This window comes from Lissotriton vulgaris, chromosome 1_1, assembly GCF_964263255.1.
Source record: "Lissotriton vulgaris chromosome 1_1, aLisVul1.2, whole genome shotgun sequence".
NCBI classification, from domain to species: Eukaryota; Metazoa; Chordata; class Amphibia; order Caudata; family Salamandridae; genus Lissotriton; species Lissotriton vulgaris.
The window spans coordinates 330,371,624-330,399,265 of record NC_141685.1 but is presented as its reverse complement, the minus strand read 5'-3'; the positions used below and the strand labels follow the sequence as shown (position 1 = coordinate 330,399,265).

General features: G+C 43.5%; 1 protein-coding gene across 1 annotated transcript in view; it reads left to right on the top strand.

Annotated features, from left to right (window-relative positions):
- The window catches only part of LOC147747134 (cytochrome P450 4B1-like), a 244,526-nt gene that overhangs the window by 33,984 nt on the left and 182,900 nt on the right, over positions 1–27,642 (top strand). Inside the window, exon 2 of the mRNA XM_086952391.1 lies at positions 4,729–4,873. Within this exon, the coding sequence (XP_086808517.1) occupies positions 4,729–4,873 (145 nt within the window). The remainder of the gene's footprint in view (positions 1–4,728; positions 4,874–27,642) is intronic.

Below are 27,642 nucleotides of genomic sequence, written 5' to 3'. Positions count from 1 at the left end.
TTATTAATGAAAAATCCACCACCCTATAATGAAGAAACGAGAATAGTAAATCCAAATAACCCGTTCTTTAGGCCTCCTTATAATGAGGGGTCAATCTCATCAAACCCGACTGCCCCGTTTTTAAAGCCACTTTTAATTCCACAAGTAATACATGAGACTTCTATCGAAAGAGTGTTACAAGAAAGAGAGAAAGAAACTATAAATAAACATAGAAGTGAATTAATTCAGAAGATTTCCCAATTAAATACAAGTCCTGAGGCTTTGACAATTCCAGTAACTATTGGCCCAGTTGTTCCATTGTACGGAGATAAACAAGCTAGCCCAAAAGCTCCAGTTATAACTACATCAGTAGTACAGCCAAGAAAAGAACCCTTGATAATAGATGATCAGGCAAGTGAATGTGAATCAGTAATTTCCTTAATGGATTTACCAGTAAGGGAGCCTGAAGGTGGTTCCATGAGGAAAACCACTCCTGTACCCGCAAAGGAAGTACAGATAGCAACTTCATCAGGTACGAGAAATGCCACTGTAGTAACTCCTGAAGAAATAGACAGATGGACCCGAGAAATAGAGAGACCAAAGATACAGCCCAAGCCTTTAGACATATATAAATTAAGAATTGAAATAAAAGAGTTGATGGCTGGGAATGTGGGATTGGAAAGATTGAATACCCTTAGTGAGGACGAATTGCTGTTTGTCTGCAAAAGCATCACTAGAAATACAAGGGTGTTTCACGAAAAATTCATGGATACTGCAGCTAGCAAGTATTGCAGAAACCCTATCGAGTAGAATTCTCTGACAAAGATTTAGAAAACATGAACGTGTCAGGGAAAAAGGTCCAGATCATAGAGCTGATGAATTTGATGCAAAATGGGGTGAACTAGAGAAATGGAAAGCAAGATGGGCAGAGAAAAAGGAGGAAGTGCGATCAAGGCAATTGGCTTCAGAATATGTCTTAAAAGAGACAGAAAAGGTAGAGAAATGATGTCCCATGCGAGAAGTACCAGGTGGAGGATATGTACATGTGCCATGGTCCCGACAAGATATTGTATCATTTACAAATGACTTCCCAAAATTACGAGAGAAACCTGTAGAGTGGTACAGACAGGTCGAAAGATTTGTGAAAGTTTCAAAATGCCTCCTGAAAGATCTAGATGGTTTCTTTGACATTGTAGTTTCCGTAGATCTGTGGATAGAATGTAAAATTGCTTTTGATTGGCCAAATGAGGAATACCCTAGAGACCCAAAGATTCCGGAGATTTCATGAGAAAGTACAATCAGGTAATGTTGTACCTGAAAGGAAAGGTGCCTGCAAATGAGACAGACTGGACCCGAATAGATAGAACTACTCAGAATCGAGACAAAACTGTACATTCATATTATGAGCGTCTGTTACAAGTGTTTAAAACATATAGTGGCCTGGACAATATCGAAATAAAAGACAAGACCCACTTCATTTAGCGATTTGTGTTAGGGTTAAGGCCTGAGATCTCACAGAGGATCAAAGACAATAAAATCTGCTGGCAGGCTAAACCAATTGATGAAGTCCTTAAATATGCTAAATATTGTGAAGATGAGCTGGAAAATAAGCTAAAAGAATTAAAAGAAAAAGTCATGTGGGCTCAGGTAAAATTAGCAGAGCACCAAGAACAGCAGTTAAGCAAAATGACAAATACTCAGAATCAGGGCCCTGGGAGTGGGGGAAAGCTGAGGGTAAAAATGAGCAGAGAAGAGGCCAGAAAAAAGTTTCCCTGCCATGGGTGCGGAAAGATGGGGCACTTGAGGGACAAGTGTAAGGCTGTACAGAATGATAATGTGCAAATGAATGATTTAAATCCACAGACGCAGAATGAGGTACCACGGAAGACCCAGCAACAGGTAAAACAGAATCAGTTGTCTCGTGCACCTAGGCCAAATTATCGGAGCAAAGCACAACAGGGTGAAGACACCGAAATTTGGGAAGGAAGGGAGGATAGAAATGCAGCAACTTCGCAATTTCTGTTAAATGATACATTCCTCTGTGACGACCCTTACTGTCGGTGCCTGAGGGGGGAGGACGAGGAGTGCGTGCTTGGCGCCTCCTTGCCGGTAGACCAGTCAGGGCCATACATTGAAGGAAAGGTTGAAGGAAATGATGTCACCTTTCTGTTGGACACTGGTGCTACCCGTTTTACTGTAAGAACAGCAGACGTTCCAAACCTACCCCTCTCGGGATCTACCTAGATGCGTCACTTTGTAAATATGACGCAACATGCCGCATTTTTTATGCTGCTGGTGCGTCACAAAAAGTGATTTGCCGGCAGCGCAAAAGTGACGCAAGGACTCATAAATAAGCCCCTCAGTATATTCAGCAGAAATCGGTTGTGCCGCCCTTGCTCAGGAGAGTATTTTTAATGTGATATTACACTACTGACAAAGCAAGGCCATAGAAAAGTTGCTCACCGCAGCTGTACTGGCATTAGGAGTTTGTGGTCCTATTAGGTTCCAAAATGTATAGCTTTAAACATTTAATCTCACACTCCCACCCAACAGTAAATAATTTTTTTTGTGATTGACGCCAACTGTCGATTTTCGACTGTGAAACCAGAGAGGCATTGGCACAGGGTCCCATTCCTGAGTTTAAACTCTCATTACACCTGGAACAAGGAGGATGCCTGCAAACAGTGGTAATGCAGAATGATGCCAAGCCCTACAGAATGTGATTAGGGCCCTGAGTTTTCCATATTTTATCATATTTTGGCCTTGGGCTGAATGGGACCACCTTGAAGGGTTGTGGGCCGAGATGGTTTGGGACCTCCCTGTGCCACAGGGGCAGATTTACACCTGAAAGCCTTTTTTCTTATCCACAGAGTAGCCATAAAATTAAAATACCTCCCACTTAGAAAAAAAGCTGTCATGGCCCCAAGAAAGCAAAGCAAGTCATTGCACCCCTCCCTAGAAGCGATTGCTTGATTCTTCCATCCAAGTTTCTATCCTTTCATCCTGCAGTCCACCCCTTGATATCCATCATTTCACCTGTACATTCTGCCATCAATTCTGTCTTTGAGTCACCGTTCAGTCCGTTCATCTGTCTGTACTTTCATATCTATGCATCTTCAAACCTATCCATCTATCCTTTCACTCATCATCCACCCCCTTTCATCATCCATACCTGGTATTTGTAAAGCACAAACAAATCACCCATAAGGGTCTCAAGGCACTGGGGGCCGTTGAAGAGATTAAGCAAGTTGTTGCCCTGAGTCACACTGTGCTGGACAGAGCTGCCGCTGGCCCCGGGGACCGAACCGTGAGACCCGTGCTCCGAAGTCAGCTGCCCTGGCTGCTGCGCCACACCTCTCCTCCACCCATCTTTCCATTCAATCATCCATCCTTTTGCTCATCCATGCACCCTTCCGCTCATCCATCCCTCAACCCTTTCACTCTATCCATCTGCCTGTTCACTCACTCATCCGTCTCTCCACCCTTTCAGTCAGCCATCCATCCTTTTGCTCATCCATCCCCCCTTCGATCCATCCATCATCCATCCATCCATCCTTTCATCTAGCCACCATACACCCTCCCTTTCACTCACTCATCCATCCATTCAATCACTAATCCATCCTTACAAATATCCTTTCACTCCTCTATCCATCCATCCATCATTTCACTTATCCAGCCTTTTACTCTGTTCATCCATTCACCCTTTCACTCCGTCCATTCATCCTGCCTTCCATCCATCAATTCATCCACTCATCGATCCATCCATCCATCCTTTCTATCATCAATCAACCCCTTCACTCACCCATACTAACATCTATCTATCCTTCCTTTCTTCCATCCATCATTCACTCTTCATCCATTTCATTCATCTGTCCTTACATCCATCTTTTCATGTATTCATCCATGCATCTATTCATCCACCTATCTATTCATCCACCTTTTCACTCACATCCATCCATCCTTTCACTCACCCATCCATCCTTTCATACACTCATCCATCCATTCCCCCTTTCACTCATCCATCCACCCTTTCACTCATCCATCCATCAATTCACCCTTTGACTTATCCACCCTTACATCTACCCTTTCATCCATCCATCCATCCTTTCACTCATCCATCCACTCTTTCAACCTGTCCATCCACTGAGCCTTTCACTCCATCCACCCATTTACCCTTTCATGATCATCCATGCTTTCACTCACTCATCATTCCATCCATCCATCCATCCTCTCTCATCATACATCCTCCCTTTCACTCCTCCAGCCTTCCTTTCACTCCTCCATCCTCCCTTTCACTCATCCATCCTTACATCCTCTTCCTAACTTCACCTACTCTTTAATTATAAGCTTTTGTCGGCCGAATGGCAGACAGAGTAGAGGCCCATCAAGAACCCCACCCCTGCTGTATCTGCTAAAGCGGGTGGGGGGAGCTGGAGGTGGAAGGGTTACGACTCACCTGCTGAAGAGCCACAGAGCATGGAATCCTAGAAACACAAGATCTTTTTCGAGTCCAGTGCCTTTAGGGGTTTAGGTGGTGGGTGTTGAAATTTGGAGATGTGGTTTTCTTTTCTTCTTTCGTTTATTACTGAATATCTGTCTCTTTGAAAACAATTCAAAACAATGGATCCACGAATGCATTGAGTGCGTTAGGAGACAAGATAGGATGAAATTGTTGGAGATTTTAACATGGTGCAATAATCAGTGTATATTCTGGGAAAACTGATTTATTCTGTTCTTTCAATTCTGCAGTTTAAACAAGATGGAACAGAACTGGCCAAGTTGGTGTCATGGACACAGAAATACAATTACGGATTTCCCATATGGTTCGGAAATGTCTTCGCAACTTTGGTCATCAATCACCCTGAATATGCAAAAGTAGTCTTTGGCAGAGGAGGTGGGTAATCGTAGATTTATTCTTTTTCACATCAGGAAAATCTAAAGTTAGACTTTGTATTTTGTATTTGTCCTTTTTATTGTTGGTTAACTGTTTGATATTCACACATTCCATGCATCAACTTCTGATGCCATCCTCAATCACAGTGATCAGACCTTTGAAATCCCATAGCTAAAGGACCTGAGTGCACATTGAATTGCCTGATTTTATCTGTTCACGCTTCATAAACAAAGGGGACGGGGTGGGGTGTGGGGTTGGCGTGGCAAAAGAGACTGAAGTACTAAGTAATGAGCAAACACTAGAAAAAACAGCAGGTCTGGGAGCACACCGCTCACCTATCAAGCAAGGTTCGCCCCTGGCATTCTGGGTAATGCAGTCTCTGGTAGTTTGCCTCGTAGAAGTGTTGTCGAGTGTTTCGCCAAGGTTGGCGCAAATGTGCTGATCTCTAGACACCGGTGTTTCAGGTTCATTAACCTTCGTCAGTAGAGATTACAGACTAGTTTTAGGGGTTTGCTGAATAGGTTGCCGAAATCGTCTCAGGTCTGGTACCGCTCACTGGCGCGCAGGGCATCAACCACGAGCTCGTCAGCTCCATGACTCACGGGAGTCCATTAGAAAAAACAGCAGGTCTGGGAGCACACCGCTCACCTATCAAGCAAGGTTCGCCCCTGGCATTCTGGGTAATGCAGTCTCTAGTAGTTTGCCTCGTAGAAGTGTTGTCGAGTGTTTTGCCAAGGTTGGCGCAAATGTGCTGATCTCTAGACACCGGTGTTTCAGGTTCATTAACCTTCGTCAGTAGAGATTACAGACTAGTTTTAGGGGTTTGCTGAATAGGTTGCCGAAATCGTCTCAGGTCTGGTACTGCTCACTGGCGCGCAGGGCATCAACCACAAGCTCGTCAGCTCCATGACTCACGGGAGTCCATTAGAAAAAACAGCAGGTCTGGGAGCACACCGCTCACCTATCAAGCAAGGTTCGCCCCTGGCATTCTGGGTAATGCAGTCTCTGGTAGTTTGCCTCGTAGAAGTGTTGTCGAGTGTTTCGCCAAGGTTGGCGCAAATGTGCTGATCTCTAGACACCGGTGTTTCAGGTTCATTAACCTTCGTCAGTAGAGATTACAGACTAGTTTTAGGGTTTTGCTGAATAGGTTGCCGAAATCGTCTCAGGTCTGGTACCACTCACTGGCGCGCAGGGCATCAACCACGAGCTCGTCAGCTCCATGACTCACGGGAGTCCATTAGAAAAAACAGCAGGTCTGGGAGCACACCGCTCACCTATCAAGCAAGGTTCGCCCCTGGCATTCTGGGTAATGCAGTCTCTGGTAGTTTGCCTCGTAGAAGTGTTGTTGAGTGTTTCGCCAAGGTTGGCGCAAATGTGCTGATCTCTAGACACCGGTGTTTCAGGTTCATTAACCTTCGTCAGTAGAGATTACAGACTAGTTTTAGGGGTTTGCTGAATAGGTTGCCGAAATCGTCTCAGGTCTCGTACCGCTCACTGGCGCGCAGGGCATCAACCACGAGCTCGTCAGCTCCATGACTCACGGGAGTCCATTAGAAAAAACAGCAGGTTTTGGGAGCACACCGCTCACCTATCAAGCAAGGTTCGCCCCTGGCATTCTGGGTAATGCATTCTCTGGTAGTTTGCCTCGTAGAAGTGTTGTCGAGTGTTTCACCAAGTTTGGCGCAAATGTGCTGATCTCTAGACACCGGTGTTTCAGGTTCATTAACCTTCGTCAGTAGAGATTACAGACTAGTTTTAGGGGTTTGCTGAATAGGTTGCCGAAATCGTCTCAGGTCTGGTACCGCTCACTGGCGCACAGGGCATCAACCACGAGCTCGTCAGTTCCATGACTCACGGGAGTCCATTAGAAAAAACAGCAGGTCTGGGAGCACACCGCTCACCTATCAAGCAAGGTTCGCCCCTGGCATTCTGGGTAATGCAGTCTCTAGTAGTTTGCCTCGTAGAAGTGTTGTCGAGTGTTTTGCCAAGGTTGGCGCAAATGTGCTGATCTCTAGACACCGGTGTTTCAGGTTCATTAACCTTCGTCAGTAGAGATTACAGACTAGTTTAACGGGTTTGCTGAATAGGTTGCCGAAATCGTCTCAGGTCTGGTACCGCTCACTGGCGCGCAGGGCATCAACCACAAGCTCGTCAGCTCCATGACTCACGGGAGTCCATTAGAAAAAACAGCAGGTCTGGGAGCACACCGCTCACCTATCAAGCAAGGTTCGCCCCTGGCATTCTGGGTAATGCAGTCTCTGGTAGTTTGCCTCGTAGAAGTGTTGTCGAGTGTTTCGCCAAGGTTGGCGCAAATGTGCTGATCTCTAGACACCGGTGTTTCAGGTTCATTAACCTTCGTCAGTAGAGATTACAGACTAGTTTTAGGGTTTTGCTGAATAGGTTGCCGAAATCGTCTCAGGTCTGGTACCACTCACTGGCGCGCAGGGCATCAACCACGAGCTCGTCAGCTCCATGACTCACTGGAGTCCATTAGAAAAAACAGCAGGTCTGGGAGCACACGCTCACCTATCAAGCAAGGTTCGCCCCTGGCATTCTGGGTAATGCAGTCTCTGGTAGTTTACCTCGTAGAAGTGTTGTCGAGTGTTTCGCCAAGGTTGGCGCAAATGTGCTGATCTCTAGACACCGGTGTTTCAGGTTCATTAACCTTCGTCAGTAGAGATTACAGACTAGTTTTAGGGGTTTGCTGAATAGGTTGCCGAAATCGTCTCAGGTCTGGTACCGCTCACTGGCGCGTTGCATCAACCACGAGCTCGTCAGCTCCATGACTCACGGGAGTCCATTAGAAAAAACAGCAGGTCTGGGAGTACACTGCTCACCTATCAAGCAAGGTTCGCCCCTGACATTCTGGGTAATGCAGTCTCTGGTAGGTTGCCTCGTAGAAGTGTTGTTGAGTGTTTCGCCAAGGTTGGCGCAAATGTGCTGATCTCTAGACACCGGTGTTTCAGGTTCATTAACCTTCGTCGGTAGGGATTACAGACTAGTTTTAGGGGTTTGCTGAATAGGTTGCCGAAATCGTCTCAGGTCTGGTACCGCTCTCTGGCGCGCAGGGCATCAACCACGAGCTCGTCAGCTCCATGACTCACGGGAGTCCATTAGAAAAAACAGCAGGTCTGGGAGCACACCGCTCACCTATCAAGCAAGGTTCGCCCCTGGCATTCCGGGTAATGCAGTCTCTGGTAGTTTGCCTCGTAGAAGTGTTGTTGAGTGTTTCGCCAAGGTTGGCGCAAATGTGCTGATCTCTAGACACCGGTGTTTCAGGTTCATTAACCTTCGTCAGTAGAGATTACAGACTAGTTTTAGGGGTTTGCTGAATAGGTTGCCGAAATCGTCTCAGGTCTGGTACCGCTCACTGGCGCGCAGGGCATCAACCACGAGCTCGTCAGCTCCATGACTCACGGGAGTCCATTAGAATCACAGCAGGTCTGGGAGAACACCGCTCACCTATCAAGCAAGGTTCGCCCCTGGCATTCTGGGTAATGCAGTCTCTGGTAGTTTGCCTCGTAGAAGTGTTGTTGAGTGTTTCGCCAAGGTTGGCGCAAATGTGCTGATCTCTAGACACCGGTGTTTCAGGTTCATTAACCTTCGTCAGTAGAGATTATAGACTAGTTTTAGGGGTTTGCTGAATAGGTTGCCATGCATCAACTTCTGATGCCATCCTCAATCACAGTGATCAGACCTTTGAAATCCCATAGCTAAAGGACCTGAGTGCACATTGAATTGCCTGATTTTATCTGTTCACGCTTCATAAACAGAGGGGACGGGGTGGGGTGTGGGGTTGGCGTGGCAAAAGAGACTGAAGTACTAAGTAATGAGCAAACACTGGCTAAGCCAATAGGCTGAGTTTCATTTAAATTATAAGTTAGACTCATTTTCATTGCTTTTGCTGATTCTTGTTTTTGCTAGAAAAGGGGGACAGGTAATCTTGTCAGTTACTTTTTTTTCAGTTCAAATGATTTTATTGAAAAGAATTTGAAGTGACTTACATGTAATATGCAATAAAAATTATACTTCTTTACATTCCAAGCTCATTACATACAGAATAAAGGAATCAGACTAATACAGTGAGAATAAGATCGAATAATGCGAATTAGATAAAATATACATATCAAATAGGTACAACATAAAAACTTATGGAACCATTAGGGAATCTAAGGTGGTTTAGGAACCTCCTGTTGAGAGGGTTGTGGCACTGAACAATGTTTAGCACTTGTGTCAATAAAGAGTGTGACAGGCGACCATAAGTCAGCACGCTTGACTGTCATGCAAGGAGGATATACAAAAGCAGTATCTAACCTGTGATTATGGCAAACAGTGTACCACCAAGCCCTAAAAGAAATCTTTGATGAGTCTTTCCAATTGACAGTGATTTGTTGAAAGGCAATCGCTAATAATAGGTCGATAATCCTGACATTAAGAAGAGTGTCCTCCCAAATGGGTGAATGACTACCTAAAAATATGTGAGTAAAAGAAAAAGGAAACTTAGGGGCCCATTAGGATGTCGGGCGGATCGCCACTGCCTTGCGGGCGGTGGCGATCCGTCCGTCATCCTTGCCCGCCCGCCACCCATTACCCCCGCCATATTACTATGGCGGGCGGGACCGCGGTGGACGGAAACCTGCGGCGGAAAAGGTTTAATATGGTGGCGGTGTCTATCAGACACCACCATCCATATTAGTATGAGCTTTGTGAGATGCCTTTCAGGCGGTCTTCACTTTGGGGCCCCCCCTTCAGGCCCCCATGGTGAAGGCGAGGTGGGGGTGCACATGGGGGGTACCTGTGGTACCCCCCTGCATTTGCATACACAATGCAGCAGGCACCGCGCGGTGCCTGCCGCTTTGTGTATGCAAATGCATTACATGCATTTTTAGCATTGTGGCGGGCGGTGCTGAGAGCACCGCCCGCCGCAATGTTAAAAATGCAGGATGCGCCTGCCACTGTGGCGGGCGCATCCGAATACCCCACACGGTACCCCCGCCCTTATGGCGGGCGGTCCCAAAATCCGATAGGATGGTGGGCGGACTAAGTCCGCCTGTCATCCTAATGACCCCCTTAGGATAAGGTTTGATGAAGCCCTATCTTTCAAACAACAAGCAGGTACTGTGGCAGGGTCCTGCTTCAACATTATCAAGGGCCTCAGAAGGTTCTTTGACCTCCTCCCCCTGACAGCCAGAAAGACGGTAGCAGTGGCCCTCATCACATCCCGTCTAGATTATTGTAACGGCATCTATGCTGGTTCCAACAAAGCTGTTCTGCACAAATTGCAGATGGTTCAGAACGCCGCCGCCCGCCTAGTGCTGAGATTACCTAGGAAGTCATCTGCTGCAGCAGCACTTAAAACCCTTCATTGGCTACCTATCCACAAGAGAGTGTTATTCAAAATCTTACTAATCACTTTCAGGGCTTACCACCAGTCGGGCCCCACCTATCTGTCACAAAGGTTTGGAAGATATACTCCCTCACGCTCACTCAGATCATCCAACCTAAACCTATTGGTGGTACCCAAATTCAGACTCACTACAAAAGGAGGAAAATCCCTTGGAGTGTTGGGAGCCAGAGCCTGGAACAAGCTCCCACCCCAGATGCGTCTGATCCCCTCAGAGAACCTGTTTCGAAAGGCCCTTAAAACCTGGATTTTTAGTGCCTCTGACACCTTCTGTCTAGCGCTAATTTAACCTTTACACTTTACATACTCTTATCAGATCCACATAATTTCCCCCCCTCTCTTGGTTTTTATGTAGATTCCCAATTTTTTCTCCTCTGTGACACGTTATGACTAGCGCCAAGATGCTCCATGGAGTGTAAGTCGCGCTTTATAAAAGCCAATCATTCATTCAGTGTCATAAATTAAGTTAATTTGAGACCAAACTTGTGTCCAAAAGTGGAGTACCTGTGGGCAATTGAATACCATGTGAAACAGATCAGCGTTGGGGGACGAGCATGTCCAACATGTATCTGGGGTAGATGAAAAGCGCTTAGATAGAGTGACTGGTGTGAGTAACAGCCTATTGTAGACAAAAAATAATGTTTGGGTGATATTTGCTGCTCTTGAGGCCTTGCGTAATTTGGACCACATGCATTTCCACATTGATAGTGGCCAACATGAAGAAAAATCATGTTCCCAAGCTACTTCTGTTTTTGCCTTCTGTCTATTGTTATCATTAACTTGTAGATGCTTGTAAATAATAGAGGCCTTAGGTGTGGTCAGTAACAAGGTCCGAAGAGTAATAGAGGGTTCCGGATTGTCAAAAGTATTTAGTGTAATTGGAAGGTTGCAAAGAGATTCCAACACAGTTGTTTTAAGTAGATTATATTTATTGAGAAAAGAGGTAGGTAGATTAAATAACTGTTTGAGCGTATCAAAATGTATAAATTGTGAATCTGAGAATAGTTGATAAATCCATATTTAGCCTCTTTGTCTCCAAGTCTTCCAGTAAAAGGGTTTGTAAGTATTTATTATGGCAAATTGTTGATTTTAAGAAGTATTGACGAGAATCCTGAGTATTGTGTGAAGGTATCTCGAGTAACTTGGAAGTGTGCCTTGTTATGGGGGTTGAGATGGATTGTGGTTTATGAGAGAAGGAAAGGTATTCACAGAATGAATAAGGAGTTAGAAAGAGACGTTCCACTGACGTCCAGAGAGGGCAGTCATCCGTAGATTCAAGCAACCATAGAGAGGCCTGACGCAATAGGAAAGCTTTCTGGTAAGCATGGAAGTCTGGAAAATTAACTCCTCCATCTGATTTAGGGCGGATTAATTTAAGCATAGACATTCTAGGTTTTTTGCGACCCCATAGAAAAGAAGATAAAATTGAGTTTACTTTTTTAAGTAATTTATTGGTAATTGGAACCGGGATGTTGGAAATGGTGTATAAAACTAAAGGCGATAGCATCATCTTTATGGTATCCAATCGACCCCACCAAGACAAATAGAGAGGATACCATTTAGCAGTCAAATCTGAAATCTTTTCACTACACTTTGAAGATGTAAAGTGTAGACCTAGATATTTAATATGATTCAGACTCAATTTAAAGTTGGAGGTTTGGAAATCCGAGCTAAAAGTGTATTTTGTTAAAGGCAGTATTTCACACTTGTCATTATTCAATTTGTATCCAGAAATAGAAGAGTAGGCTTCTACCTCCGCCAGAAAAGTTGGAATTGAATCTTCTGGTTTGGATATGAAAAGCAAAATGTCATCAACATAAGTCGCAAGTTTGATGTGAACATTCGATGTTTGAACCCCAAAAATATTGGGATTTTGGCGTAATTTGGATAGAAACGGCTCAAGGGCTAAATTAAAAAGGAAAGGCGATAAAGGACATCCCTGGCGCACTCCTCTGCCTAAATTGAAAAAAGGGGATATTAAGCCGTTAGCACAAAGTGCCGCAGGAGGATTAGAGTAAAAGAGAGATACTAAGTTTATAAAATTTGGGCCAAAACCAAACCATTTTAAAGTATAAAATAAATATTTCCATGCAACGCTATCAAAAGCCTTTTCGGCATCTAGCGCTATTGCCGCTAAAGAATGATCAAGATGGGGCAATTTGGATAGAATGTCAAAAAAGAGTTGCGTATTATCAGTAATGACTCGACCCGTGACAAAGCCAGATTGTTCTTTTCCTAGTAAATTTGATAAAAAGGAATCTAGACGTATGGCTAAGGCTTTAGAAAAAATCTTATAATCCATATTTACTAATGAGATCAGTCTGTAGTTTTTGCAATACTTGGATTCCTTACCTTCCTTAGGAATGAGATAAATTTGGGCCTTCGAGAAAGTGCCGAAAGAATTATAAGATGAGAAAAAGAAACTGATAAGTGAGTGTAGTTTGGGGAGTAAAAGTTTAGAAAGTGGAAGTAAAACTCAACAGTAAAACCTTCTGGACCAGATGCTTTGTCCTTTTTAAGGTTTTGGAGAGCATTAAATAGTTCTTGCTGGGAGAGACCAGATTCTAATTGGAATAAGTCCAGAGGTGTCTGCAGAGGCTTTTGGATAGCAGAAAAAAAGTGCGCTAATGAATGATCCGTAGGTTGAGTTTTTGAAGAATATAAGGATTTATAGAAAAGAGAGAATGTATGTAATATTTCAGTATCTTTAAACTTTAAGACTGAGTGTTCGTCAAAAACAGAATCAATATTTAATTTGTTTTGGCAAATTTTTAAGTAGTTGGCTTAAATGTTTCCTGCTTTATTCTTACCCCCATAGAATTTTGGACTGGATTTTAACAAGTAAAGCGAAGCGTCTTCAGTTGACTTTTTATTTAATTCCAATTTAGCTTTAATAAGGGAATTTATGCAATCCTCCGAATGAGAGGTATAATATGAGTGTTCGAGTGCTTTAATATCCTGGAGGAGATTTGATGTAATCTTGCATGCAGTTTTCCGTGTCTTTGCTGCAAAATTTATAATGAAGTCTCTTGCTGATGCCTTAAATGCATCCCAAATAGTGGCAAGTGATAGGGATTCTGTATGATTTCTCTCAAAGTAATCAGTAAAAAAAGAAGTGAATGATGCTGAAAATTTGGGGTCTAAAATGAGAGCATTTTTGAAACCCCATCTTCTAGGGGCATTGCTCCTGGGCAGTATATCAAAACCAATGGAGATGGGAGCATGATCTGACATTAGAATGGGGCCAATATCTGCAAATGTGAGGGATTGTGAGATGTTATGGGAGACAAAGATATAGTCAGTACTTGACTGGGTATGATGTGTTGAAGAATAAAAGGAATATTCTCTAGTGGTTGGATTACAAAAGGCACCAGGCATCCAGTAATTTGTGTTGAGAAATAGTGTGTGTGAATGATTTGTCTATCTTATTGGAGACAAAAGGCACTTTTGAGTTCCTGTCTACAAAGGGATCCAACACTTGATTACAGTGTCCAGCCATAATAACATTTTCCTCAATTGAATTGGATATGTGTGCAGCTAAAGTAGGCCAGAATGAGGTGTCCCCACCTGTAGGTGCATAGACATTAAAGAGAGAAACTAAAACACCTTTTAGCGATAATTTATCGATAAGCCATCTTCCTTCAACATCATTTTCTTGGGACAAAAATGTGACTGGGAGAGATTTACAAAATACACAAGAGAGCAGACTAGGTCTGAGAAGAGGGTGTTCAGCAGTGCTGGCAAATGTGCAACAGTGGGTGCATGTATGAACGTATGTTGTTGAGAACATAGGCTGGAAAAACTCCCATCAGACCACCCTTTATGGTGGATTTTGCGTCATGTGGGATGTTTTGTTGATCATACCAAGTCACAACCGACCATGTAGTGTCGCTGTGAAAGTGGATGTCAATAATCTAGCCATGATGTCCAGAGTGAAGTGGTAGTATGTCCAAAAAGTGCAGTGCTTAAGTGACAGTGATAAATTAAAACTGACTACACAAGTGCTGTATAACATTCAAAGCGCAACCTGTGTGTCATGCATTAAAAACAGGCCGAGTAGTGTATTGCTACCCCATGGCGCTGTGCAGAACGGTCGACATGTTTCAGCCTATGGGGCATTGCCCCGGCTTTCTTCAGGACCATAGAAAACGCTACTGCAACTATAAATGATGTATTGAAATAAACGGACAAATGATGTACTAGTAAAGTTACATATCTACCAGGAATCGTCATAATAGAATTCCCACTGGAAGGGGAGAAGAGCATCTTCTTCCTAGAAAAAATGTTGACAAAACACTGTATTACACACACGCAGCCACGAGAAAACACAGATACCACGCCAACAAAACACACCTGCCTGAATGGAATTTACATTCAGCATTAAATGACCAAGCATAATAGCTTAAACAACATGAAGCATTTCTCCATGATGCTACTCACCCAGCTTTGTGTGGGTGAAGACCTCACCCCACCCGGCAACCGCTCGGGAGTATGAGGCCCCGCTCTATAGTGTAGAAAAAAGGAACACTGTAAGTACACAACTCTACAGTGTCCACGCCAAATGCTCTACACAGAAACCCTACAGACGTGTGGTGGTCACCCAACTATTCAACCCACTGTCCAAACTACAACCAGTCACTGGGAAAACAGCATAATGCTGTGGTTTGGTACATAAAACCTCTATGTGGTTTCTTGATAACTCACATGCGTCTGCTTAATGCCAGTAGTATATACTCATCGATATGTATACTGAGTTGCTAACCCAGAGAGTGTCTATAATAAGGGGCTGTTCAAGTGCCCGGAATATTAAGCCAAAAATGTCTTAAACAAGCCTATAAGTCTGAGTCCAAATGGCTGGAGGGGGCCGTCCAACCGATCGGCTCGAGTGTCCCGAATTCAATTACAGGAAACAAGGCTGAAACATGTCGACCGTTCTGCACAGCGCCATGGGGTAGCAATACACTACTCGGCGTGTTTTTAATGCATGACACACAGGTTGCGCTTTGAATGTTATACAGCACTTGTGTAGTCAGTTTTAATTTATCACTGTCACTTAAGCACTGCACTTTTTGGACATACTACCACTTCACTCTGGACATCATGGCTAGATTATTGACATCCACTTTCACAGCGACACTACATGGTCGGTTGTGACTTGGTATGATCAACAAAACATCCCACATGACGCGAAATCCACCATAAAGGGTGGTCTGATGGGAGTTTTTCCAGCCTATGTTCTCAACAACATACGTTCATACATGCACCCACTGTTGCACATTTGCCAGCACAGCTGAACACCCTCTTCTCAGACCTAGTCTGCTCTCTTGTGTATTTTGTATCTGAGTAGGGGAGTGAGCAGATAGGTCATTAAATATTCCCCTTGACCCTCCACATACTTGTTTTGTTTTTCGGTACTAAGAGCAACTTTTCAGTTGCGGGTCTTATCAATTGGTTGCAACGCACTTTTTGTTGCACCCCTACAGCTCACCCTACTTAATTGTGTGTGATTCCCTTCTGTCCACCCAGTCCTATACCTACTCCCTTTGACACTGTATGATAACTGTCATGAACTTATTGATCCCTCTTTATGGTCATATTACGTTCCACTGTCTGGTAACTAGATGGCACACTCCATCATGGAGTGTCTTTCCATGCAGGTACCACTCCCTTGTTCGGGGCATAGTTTTCCCTTGTAAATGAACATCACAGTCGAGGTCCTTGGTCTAGATCGTCCCCGTGCATACACACGTGTGTACACATGTTCTAGGTACAATCAGATCTAACCTGTTTTATTTACCGCGTTTATACGTTTTTTCAATGCAAACAGTTACCACTTATACTTTTCTGCACTTCATTGCAAGTGAGTTCGTTGGTTCACGGCGTATATTGAGCTCACCACTTGAGAGTTTCAAGCCTGTGAGTTTATAACGCCCCCTTACTTTGAGATTCTGTCGATCTCATTGGGCGCATGACACACTCGCAGTGTCTCCTCAATACCCACGCGCGTGTATTACTTTATGCTCATTTCAAGCAGTTATTTTAAAGAGCCCCCTTTTTTGCTATCCGCGCTACCTGGGAGCTTATAACTCTTCGCGCTGGTGAATCACAACAAAGTGATTATAATTTGCATGTCCTCTCCCGGTTAACCATTGTTACCGCGCATGCGTCAGAGATTAGTTTCTCTTCTCGCACTCCCTCTCGCGCGTTTATCCATACTGCCGGGTTTTGAACGCCCCTCTTCTGCCTATTCAGTGGTTTTCAGGCAGCTATATAACAACACAGGGCGGGCTGACCATTACCTCCACTTCCGCTCGACTTTTTACTGGGGGCACCGACGGACAGGTGAGTCTCCTGTCGATGCACTGACCTTTTTTCCTGTAATTGAATTCGGGACACTCGAGCCGATCGGTTGGACGGCCCCCTCCAGCCATTTGGACTCAGACTTATAGGCTTGTTTAAGACATTTTTGGCTTAATATTCCGGGCACTTGAACAGCCCCTTATTATAGACACTCTCTGGGTTAGCAACTCAGTATACATATCGATGAGTATATACTACTGGCATTAAGCAGACGCATGTGAGTTATCAAGAAACCACATAGAGGTTTTATGTACCAAACCACAGCATTATGCTGTTTTCCCAGTGACTGGTTGTAGTTTGGACAGTGGGTTGAATAGTTGGGTGACCACCACACGTCTGTAGGGTTTCTGTGTAGAGCATTTGGCGTGGACACTGTAGAGTTGTGTACTTACAGTGTTCCTTCCTTTTTTCTACACTATAGAGCGGGGCCTCATACTCCCGAGCGGTTGCCGGGTGGGGTGAGGTCTTCACCCACACAAAGCTGGGTGAGTAGCATCATGGAGAAATGCTTCATGTTGTTTAAGCTATTATGCTTGGTCATTTAATGCTGAATGTAAATTCCATTCAGGCAGGTGTGTTTTGTTGGCGTGGTATCTGTGTTTTCTCGTGGCTGCGTGTGTGTAATACAGTGTTTTGTCAACATTTTTTCTAGGAAGAAGATGCTCTTCTCCCCTTCCAGTGGGAATTCTATTATGACGATTCCTGGTAGATATGTAACTTTACTAGTACATCATTTGTCCGTTTATTTCAATACATCATTTATAGTTGCAGTAGCGTTTTCTATGGTCCTGAAGAAAGCCGGGGCAATGCCCCATAGGCTGAAACATGTCGACCGTTCTGCACAGCGCCATGGGGTAGCAATACACTACTCGGCGTGTTTTTAATGCATGACACACAGGTTGCGCTTTGAATGTTATACAGCACTTGTGTAGTCAGTTTTAATTTATCACTGTCACTTAAGCACTGCACTTTTTGGACATACTACCACTTCACTCTGGACATCATGGCTAGATTATTGACATCCACTTTCACAGCGACACTACATGGTCGGTTGTGACTTGGTATGATCAACAAAACATCCCACATGACGCGAAATCCACCATAAAGGGTGGTCTGATGGGAGTTTTTCCAGCCTATGTTCTCAACAACATACGTTCATACATGCACCCACTGTTGCACATTTGCCAGCACAGCTGAACACCCTCTTCTCAGACCTAGTCTGCTCTCTTGTGTATTTTGTATCTGAGTAGGGGAGTGAGCAGATAGGTCATTAAATATTCCCCTTGACCCTCCACATACTTGTTTTGTTTTTTGGGAGAGATTTACGACATAAAATTACAACTCCATTTTGTTTACCATCCCCAGGAGAAAAATAAGCCTCCCCCACCCAACCCCATTTTAATTTAATGGGTTCACTTTCCGTAAGATGCATTTCTTGTAAAAAGACAATATCAGCATTGAACTTAGCTAAATGTGTTAAAACTCTCTGCCTCTTAATAGGAGAGTTTAATCCCCTAATGTTCCATGAAACCAGCTTAAGTGACATAACAGGTGAGGTCAAAATGCAGATAGTAGTTTGAAACTATAGTTTAATTCAATACAGTAGAGTAAACATCGATAATGGAATTTGAGCTTGTGATACTAAAATCCAAATTCGTATAGAAACATTGTAATAAGGAAAAAAAGAAAATAGGAAGAATATAGTGAGCTTAGAATAATGCAAGGTATAGAAGATGTATAAGCATAGCCAAGGAGATAGAGAAAGAAGTCACAAAAGAAAAAGGTTGTGTACAAGTTAGACAGCTGAAGAAAGAGATAAAGGAGAGAATTGCAAGACATGGAACAAAAAACACAACAAAGACCATACCAACAAATAACATACTTACAAACAAGGAGACTCAGGGAAATACGTGAGGGGGGATGGAATCACATGGAATAGGCGTCACGTCTAAGGTCAACCGACCGGAGGGACCAGAGGAGACCACGCTACAAGGAGGAGAAATCTGTAGGTGCGACGAATAATAAGGGTTAGAGTAAATACTGAAAATACAATTAGAATATTTGTTGCAATAATCAAAAACAGAAAAGTCAACAATATACTCATAAACCGGGCTGAATGAACCATCAACGTATAATCAATGAAAACAAAGGACATCAATTGAAGGAGAGGATAACATAATATAAAATGAACAAAAGGGTAAGAGTGCAAAGAGAACAAGGCCAACCAAATAAGCGACCAAAATTCAAGTCAAGGTAATTTGAAAAAACAACTTATGTGTACAACTTCATACAGAAAAGATTGGAACCCGAGTAATTTGAGAGCGATACATATAAAACCAAACAATGTATAAATGTTAAAACACAAGAGAAATGTAACACTTAACCCACGGGGGTTAGGGTCTATATAACTTCAAGAAGTGAACTAGTTCAGGAATTGTCAGTTTAAGAGGATCTTTGAGTATCCATAGCAGTCGGTTTACATGAATTAATAAAACTTTGTAACCTTACTGGGTCTTCATAAGTTATTGTTCTATTGTTATACTTATCCTTAAACAGACATGGGTGGAAGAGGCCATAACGGGCACCCAATGATCGAAGGGCTGGTCTCAAATTGAGAAAAGCTTTTCGTCTGTTAGCAGTAGTCTTGGCATAGACCTGTGCGAAAAACAAAGTTGAACCAGACCAGGTAATGCGTTAAGCCGACTTGACCGCAGATAGCACCAACAACAGGTCTGTGTATTCCAGAAAGTATATAATTACTCCTGTTGGTTTTTGTGAGGACATAATGTTGGAGGAGGGACGACCTAGCCTATGTGCTCTTTGGATGTTGAGTGATGTGCCTTCTGCCAGATGAAGCACCTTGGGAAGTAAAGAGGTAAAGAAGGTGAGGGGGTCTGACCCCTCAACTCCCTCCGCCAAGCCATAGATACGAAGATCATTTCTCCTACTGCAGTTTTCAAGGTCCTCGATCTGCTTGTGAAGTGTCGCTACTTGGGATTGAAGCTGGGAGACATTCTCGCATGTATCACTAAAGTTGGACATACTTTGTTCAACAGCAGTAACTCTGGTGTCGAGTTGAGACCAATTATCCGTAAGGATTTGTAGCTTAGAATTGGTTTCCTCCCTAAAGGGCCTTAGGGCTCTTATCTCGTCCAACAGCATCTCCATAGAGACCAGAGAAGCTGATTTAGGAGGAGAGGGAGGATTATGTTTTAGACGTTTGGTAAGTGTCTTTCCTGATGGTGTAGGTAAGGATTCCATGTCAACCTCCAGGGAGCTCGATGCGGACCGCTGAGAATCCTCCAACCTGGAGAATGCAGTGAAAAGCTTAGAGTTTTTAATAAGTACGTGCTTTTGTTGCATTTTTGTAGACAAAGCACCTTTCGTTCTTCCCATAGAAACCCCAACTCAGCCATCAGACAGAAAATAAAGCGCAAAAAAAAAAACATTTACCGCTGTACTGGTAAATTATGCTGAAGAAAAGATTTACGTGAAGAGTTTCCAATGATGCATATGTGTCCACCGACTTAAGTTTGACACATCCAATGAGCCATAGGCAGAGTGAGGTCAGAAGCGTGGAGAGTAAAATTATTGTAGCTCAAACACTGAGTAATGGTACATCACATGAGTCATATGTATTGCAAAAAATAAATTGTCATTGCTCTGGAATGATTACACTGTGGAGAAACAAGGAGAAAGTGGCCACCATAAATGACTTCCAGTCAGAAAAACTAGTAAACATTTAGTTATACCACAGAAACTACAGTTCTTCTGCCAAAGAATACCTGCATAATAGTGGTTCTCAAAAAAAAACATTTAAAGAGTTGTAGGCAGGATGGTGAGAGCAGCGCAGTAATTTTGATGAGGTTCGCTGGTTACGAGCATCTCAAAATGGCGGCTGCAACTTCATCCAAACGCTCGGAGAACTCACTTGTTGAAGAAAAGCATTTCCGTCGTATATGTGGGAGCACTGAAGAGCTCACGCAATCAGCATGTGTTCCGATGTAATAAACAGCTTCTGTATGCGCCCAACAGTGCTGCTAAGCGCAGTAACCTGCGGACCCACCGGAGCACTTCACCCCGATGCCGCCATTCACCCCAGACGCCAAGCCACGCCCCCTTGTCAGTTACTTTTAAACATGTGTCCTTTAGTTACTTACTTCTTCAACAGCTGTTCATGTGATATTCTACAAATAAAATGAACAAAAAATGACACAGGAAATAACATCCCAGGAAGCATAACATTTTTGTGCACACGCTCTTTCATACTACTGTCGTGTGCTGCTCACTGTCAGGACACTGAGTAACAGGCTGTGATACTGAAGTCTTAGAGAGTAATAGCCTGTGATACTGCAGTCTTGTGCTGCACACTGTTGGGACACCAAGTAACAGACCGTGATACTGCTGTCTTGCAGTGGCAGCTGACTGCTATAGAGTTGTGGCTTAAGGCAGTGCACGTTTCTTACACTGAGTGGCATTGTGTGAAAATAAATAAAACAGTACACTAAATGAAAATAAAACATACTTACCTACTCCAGTCCTCTCATGTCCTGCGGTTCGGCAGCAAGGGGTCTTTGAGCCAACTCCTCTAAGCAGTCCAAGTGCTGCTCTCATGCTGTTAATGAGCATGAGAACCGCACCAGGATTGGTTGGAGCGGGACTGTGCCAGCTCTTCACCCAGCTGTCTAAGGTGGGGAGGTTTAAATTGAGCATACCAGGCGGGCCGCCTCAAGACAGCAGCCCAAAATGACATATTCCCTTTAAACTTTAAATGTGCATAATTTCTCATCCCTGGCCGCCAGTCCTCTGGCCTTGCCCCAAAACTTGGCTTGGTCTGACCAGCTGCATTGAAAAATGAAATAGTAATAAAATCATTTTATTGCTGTTTTATTTTTTCATGTTTACTGCACTGGCAGCAGGGTGGGCAACTCCCCTCCTTCCTTATGGAGCCACTGCCGCTTGCTGCTCACTCTCGAGACATCAAGTGACAGCTTGCGATACTGCAGTCTTGTGCTTCTCGCTGTCGGGACATCGAGTAACAACCTATGATACTTCGGTCTTGTGCTGCTTACTGTCGGGACATCGAGTAACAGCCTATGATACTTCGGTCTTGTGCTGCTTACTGTCGGGACATCGAGTAACAGCCTATGATACTTCAGTCTTGTGCTGCTCGCTCTCGAGACACCGAGTAACAGCCTATGATACTTTAGTCTTGTGCTGCTCGCTCTCGAGACACCGAGTAACAGCCTATGATACTTCAGTCTTGTGCTGCTCGCTCTCGAGACACCGAGTAACAGCCTATGATACTTCAGTCTTGTGCTGCTCGCTCTCGAGACACCGAGTAACAGCCTATGATACTTCAGTCTTGTGCTGCTCGCTCTCGAGACACCGAGTAACAGCCTATGATACTTCGGTCTTGTGCTGCTCGCTCTCGAGACACCGAGTAACAGCCTATGATACTTCAGTCTTGTGCTGCTCGCTCTCGAGACACCGAGTAACAGCCTATGATACTTCAGGCTTGTGCTGCTCGCTCTCGAGACACCGATTAACAGCCTATGATACTTCAGTCTTGTGCTGCTCGCTGTCGGGACACCGAGTAACAGCCTATGATACTTCAGTCTTGTGCTGCTCGCTCTCGAGAAACCGAGTAACAGCCTATGATACTTTAGTCTTGTGCTGCTCGCTCTCGAGACACCGAGTAACAGCCTATGATACTTCAGTCTTGTGCTGCTCGCTCTCGAGACACCGAGTAACAGCCTATGATACTTCAGTCTTGTGCTGCTCGCTCTCGAGACACCGAGTAACAGCCTATGATACTTCAGTCTTGTGCTGCTCGCTCTCGAGACACCGAGTAACAGCCTATGATACTTTAATCTTGTGCTGCTCGCTGTCGGGACACCGAGTAACAGACCGTGATACTCCAGCCTGTTCTTGTAGGCTTTTTGCTGCTCACGGATGGGTCACCTAGACCCAGCACGTGATACTGCCAACCTGTGTGGATGGATCTGCACTTGCTCTGGTGCAATGAACAACATATGGTTTTGATGCGGAAATATACATTCTCCTCAAGCCCATTTGTTCAGTAATGGAGAACAGGTAGATTTGATGTGCCTTGCATTCTCATTAAACCAATCATCCTGCGCTGCAACAGTACAAGTTTAGAACAATGAACATATGACCCTGAAGATGTTGCTTTCTACTTGCACATAAACAGTGGCGGCTGGTGGCATTTGAAAGTGGTGAGGGGTAAAACAATAGCCGTAATCCTTTATTAAGTTTGTCTATGCGCAGTTCAGATTCTATATATACATTGTATATACAAAACCCGAAAAAGAAGTGGATGTTAAACTATCGGATCTTCAATTTTCCAAAATGGAAATCTTTTTTATTAAAATCATATTAAAAATACATCTAACAGTAACAACGATAAATCCTTTTTTTAAAAGAAACATGTCGCAAAAAGAAAAATATATACCTTTCCAAAAACATTTGTTCATTAATGTTTTTAATGAATGTATTGTTAATAACTTTATTAAACCGAAATTGTTTGAAAAAAACGAGACTCGACATAGGCCTACTACTGCTCCCTTTACTGGAGTGAAATAGTTGGTTAACACACAACAAAAGCACCTAAAACACATTTACTACATCTATCTACGTCCATACTCTCTCCTTACAATAAACATTACCACTACATTAAGGGGCCCATTAGGATGCCTGCCGCCCTATTGGTGCAGCGGTCCCGCCCCACCAATTAGGATGTGGCCGCCACCCTGGCGGTAGCATTCCGCATCTTTGACATTGCAGCGGGTGCTGCTGTAAGCAGCACCGGCCTCATGCCAAAGACGCATGTTGTGCATTGCCATGCACAAGGTGACAGGCGGTGCCTGCCACCTTGTGCATGGCAACTACAGCCACCCAACCGCCCCGGGGCCTGCAACGTGCCTCCAAAGCACATCCCCACCAGCCTTTCCATGGCGGCATCGCATCATCAGGCATCATAATACCTTCCAGGCACCACCACCATATTATGCCCAAGCTCTGCCCAGCCGACAATCGCAACGATTGCCGACCGGCAGAAAAGCGGCAGACCGACTTTCAGTCCGCCACCGTACCCCCGAAATGATAATGTGGCGGGGTAAATCCAATTGGGATTGCGGGCGGATCGCCACTGCCGGCCCGGCGGTGGCGACCCGCCCGCCTTTGTAATCACCCCTATGTATTTAAATGTTTTTAAATTGTCTTACCTTGACGGAGATCTCCCTTGCATCTGATCCGTAGCGCGACGATCCCCGTAATGACGAAAGATATGTTTACGCGGCAACGTCATGCCTTTCTGTAAAAATGAAAAAAGGGCATTTTCTACTATTGACTGTAATGGAAAAGCGTGGGAAAAATTCCCAAAATGTGTACATACTAACTTGGCTATTTATTTTCGTTAATTATTTAAGTATTTAAACTATTTTCTGATTTTTTTGAAATAATTATATACAAATATTAAGATAGTTATTAGAAATATCTTATTAATTAATTACCTCTTGTATCATTCTTCATGTTTTATTATATTTAATTGGAATAAACAGTACCATTGTATTCTTATTTACACAATAATATCTCTATCTTATAATTTTTTTAAACTTATATATACTTATAAATTAATATCTAATTTTTTAATTATAAAATTACTTTAACATTTATTTAAATACCGAAGTATTAAAATAACCAATAACAACCTTGTCTTGTAACATCTTAAATATTTTAAAAACATTTTCAAATTATTTTAGTATTGAATGTAATACCTGAGTAGTAAAATAAAGAATAACGTTTTTTAAACAAAAATAAAATATTTTAAACATATATTTAAATTACTTTCGTATAAATTGTAATACCTTAGTATTCACATAATCAATAACAACCTTTTTTAACATATTAAATATTTTAAACACATATTAGAATGACTTTAGTATTAAATGTAATACCTGAGTATTGAAAGAAACATAAAAATAAAGATTAAACACCTTTTTTTAAATTACTTTAATATTACATTTAATAAATGAGTATTGAAACATACATAAAAATAAACATTTTACTCTTTTTTTAAATTACTTTGGTATTAAATTAATACATGAGTATTAAAATAACCAAGAACAAGTTTTTTAAACATATTAAATACTTAAAACACATCTTAAAATTACTTTAGTATTACGTTTAATACCTGAGTATTAGAATAATCATAAAAATAAACATTAAACACCTTTTTTTAAATTACTTCAGTATTACATTTTATACCTGAGTATTAAAATACACAATAACCATCTTTTTTTTAACATATTAAATATTTAAAACACATAAAATACATGAAATAGTAAATAATAAATAACAGATTATTAATTAAAAATGTATACAACTACCAAACAAATACTCACCTTCCTATACTTACAAATGCATTGTAAAAGCATGCGTTGTAATGCTGTACATTGCAATGGCTTGCGTTGTAATGGTATATGTGTTGTAATGACATGCGATGTAATGGTGCCTGCGTTGTAATGGTTACGTTGTAAAGGTATTGTGTTTTAATGCCTGCATTGTAATGGATGTCTCCCATCTCAAACTATGGTGTGGCTTGGTATTGTTGAATGGAGAATTTGTTAGCTATTCAGTGAAATTCAGATCATGAGATATCAGGAGTATGCTGGGCGCATGTTGTAAGGACTGTTTGTAGTGTACCGATTGGGAGGATGTGCAATTTGTCATTGGATTGGGTGGTGTGTGCACAAAATAACTTTTCTGTTAACTAGTGCTGCTAATTTAGTTAGTTGATTATCCCCGATTTGGTATAACACTTGTCCTCCTGAATTCCCCGTCTGAAGTCATGGCTCCACCCCATTAAACTCACTCTCCTCACATGAGCAGTGACAGTGGTCAACTGCAAGTAACCTTAACTGCATCCTCAAATAAGAATGCATCTTCTGATAGCTTCTCACTTAATCTAGCTTAGGAGAATGAAGGGGTGGAGTGGAGAGGAGAGTCCAAGGCCCTCCCTCCCCTGGCAGATGGCCTCCAACTCCCGATCATCTAAGACGTGGAGGCTAAATTCAGGGGCACAGTAGAAAGTAGATCATGCCCAAACAGATGGGACAGACGGAGGCTTTCTTCTGTAAGAAGCTTCTCTGCAGAACAAGTGGTTGTCTTGAGCAACCGGGTAGAGACACTGAATGAAGGGAGTGTACCAAGAAATAGAACTGGGTGGAGTGTCAGGTCACTGCGCATTACTTCAAATATTGTACTTGCTTTAATGACTTGCCTTCTGTTTTGCATTGCCATGCCTCATTGATTCAGATTTGAATTTATCTATCGTCTGTTGCTTTGATTTGTATTGCCAGTCTGGATTTGTCAATCACACCCAGCCATGATTTCCCTTCATCTCCAGAAGGATTTCTACATCGCCTTCAGCCTGGATGTATTTATTGTCTTCAGGCTCGAGTTCTCAGCCATGGTTTGTACTCCGCCCTCATTCATTAAACCACCTTCAATTCCACTCTTTAGCTCAGGGAAGAACACACTCAAATGGCAGATACCACACATGGTTGAGCTAATGTCTGTTACTTGGGCAGTCACTTGCATACTCGCACCACATTCCTACGCTCATTCTTGTTCTCACTTTCACTTCTTTCGTTTAATTTACTCTAAATCATTTTAAGGGTGCTTTTCTTTCATATGTGCATATATGTGCCAACTCACATAAAGATTGACACATCACACCCTCATTATGGCCTCCATTAGGATGGCGGGCGGACTTTGCCCGCCCACCATCCCCGTGCAAAACGGGACCGCCCGCCATAGGAGCGGCGGTCCCACCTTGGCAATTATGATGCGCCCGCCACACTGGCGGGCGCATCCGGTATTTTTACCATTGCGGCGGGCGGTGCTGAAAGCACCGCCCGCCGCAATGGTAAAAATGCACGTTGTGCATTTCAAAGCACAACATGTTGCACTTTGAAATGTGGGGGGTACCATAGGTACCCCCCATGTGCACCCCCCACCCCCCCGGAGTCCCTGGGGGCCCGCAACTGGCCCCCGCAGGGATTCTCTGCATGCCTTTCCGTGGCGGCATTGCTGCCACGGAAAGGCATTCAAATGTGCCCATCATAACATGGCTGGCGGTGTCTGATAGACACCACCACCATATTATACCTTTTCCGCCCTGGTCGCCATGCGACCGGGGCGGAAAAGCGGCGGACGGTCTTACCGTCCGCCGCGGTCCCGCCATCCCTGCTCTAAAGACTCTCCGCCATATTAGGATGGCGGAGGGTCTTCAGAGCAAGGAAGGCGGGCGGATCGCCCCGCCAGGCCGGCCGTGGCTACCGCCAGCCTGGCAGGTGGCGATCCGCCCGCCATCCTAATGGGCCCCTATGTCTTAAAATCACTCTCCTCTCCCACACTGATCTTGGCCACACACACTAGACCTACTAACACGCCTCACACTTGTCTCACTCACTCCACCAAGACTGCATGTAAAGTTCTGTGACCCCATATGTAGAGTAGATCCTTCTGCAGCCACACTGCACGCCCCCTGAGTGACATTTGTAAACTATTACTACTGAACTAGCCAGATTGTTGTTTTTCTGGGCTTAAAATGCTGGCGTATTAGGACCTCTAGGCATTGGGAGGCTGCCATACACCTCCCAGTGTGCGCTGGTTCCTAATGTATGGCTAGTAACTAGGTTTTTGGTAAGTCCACTGTAAATCTGCATAAAAACTGTGCAAGTGGCGTAAAATTGATTGTCGCATGTTGGTTGCAGTGTGGGTTTTCATAATGCTTTGAGAGATTTTAAAAACCTGAAACTGCCCTAAGCCAAGCTGCTGTATGCATGGATTAGAATAAACTTTTGAGAGATGTTCAAATGCCTACCTCTAACATTGAATGAGTCACCTGTAGCAGGTGCTTTGGAGCCCACAAGACCCAGGTGAGATGTAAACATGAAGCAAGACAGTATGCAATTAG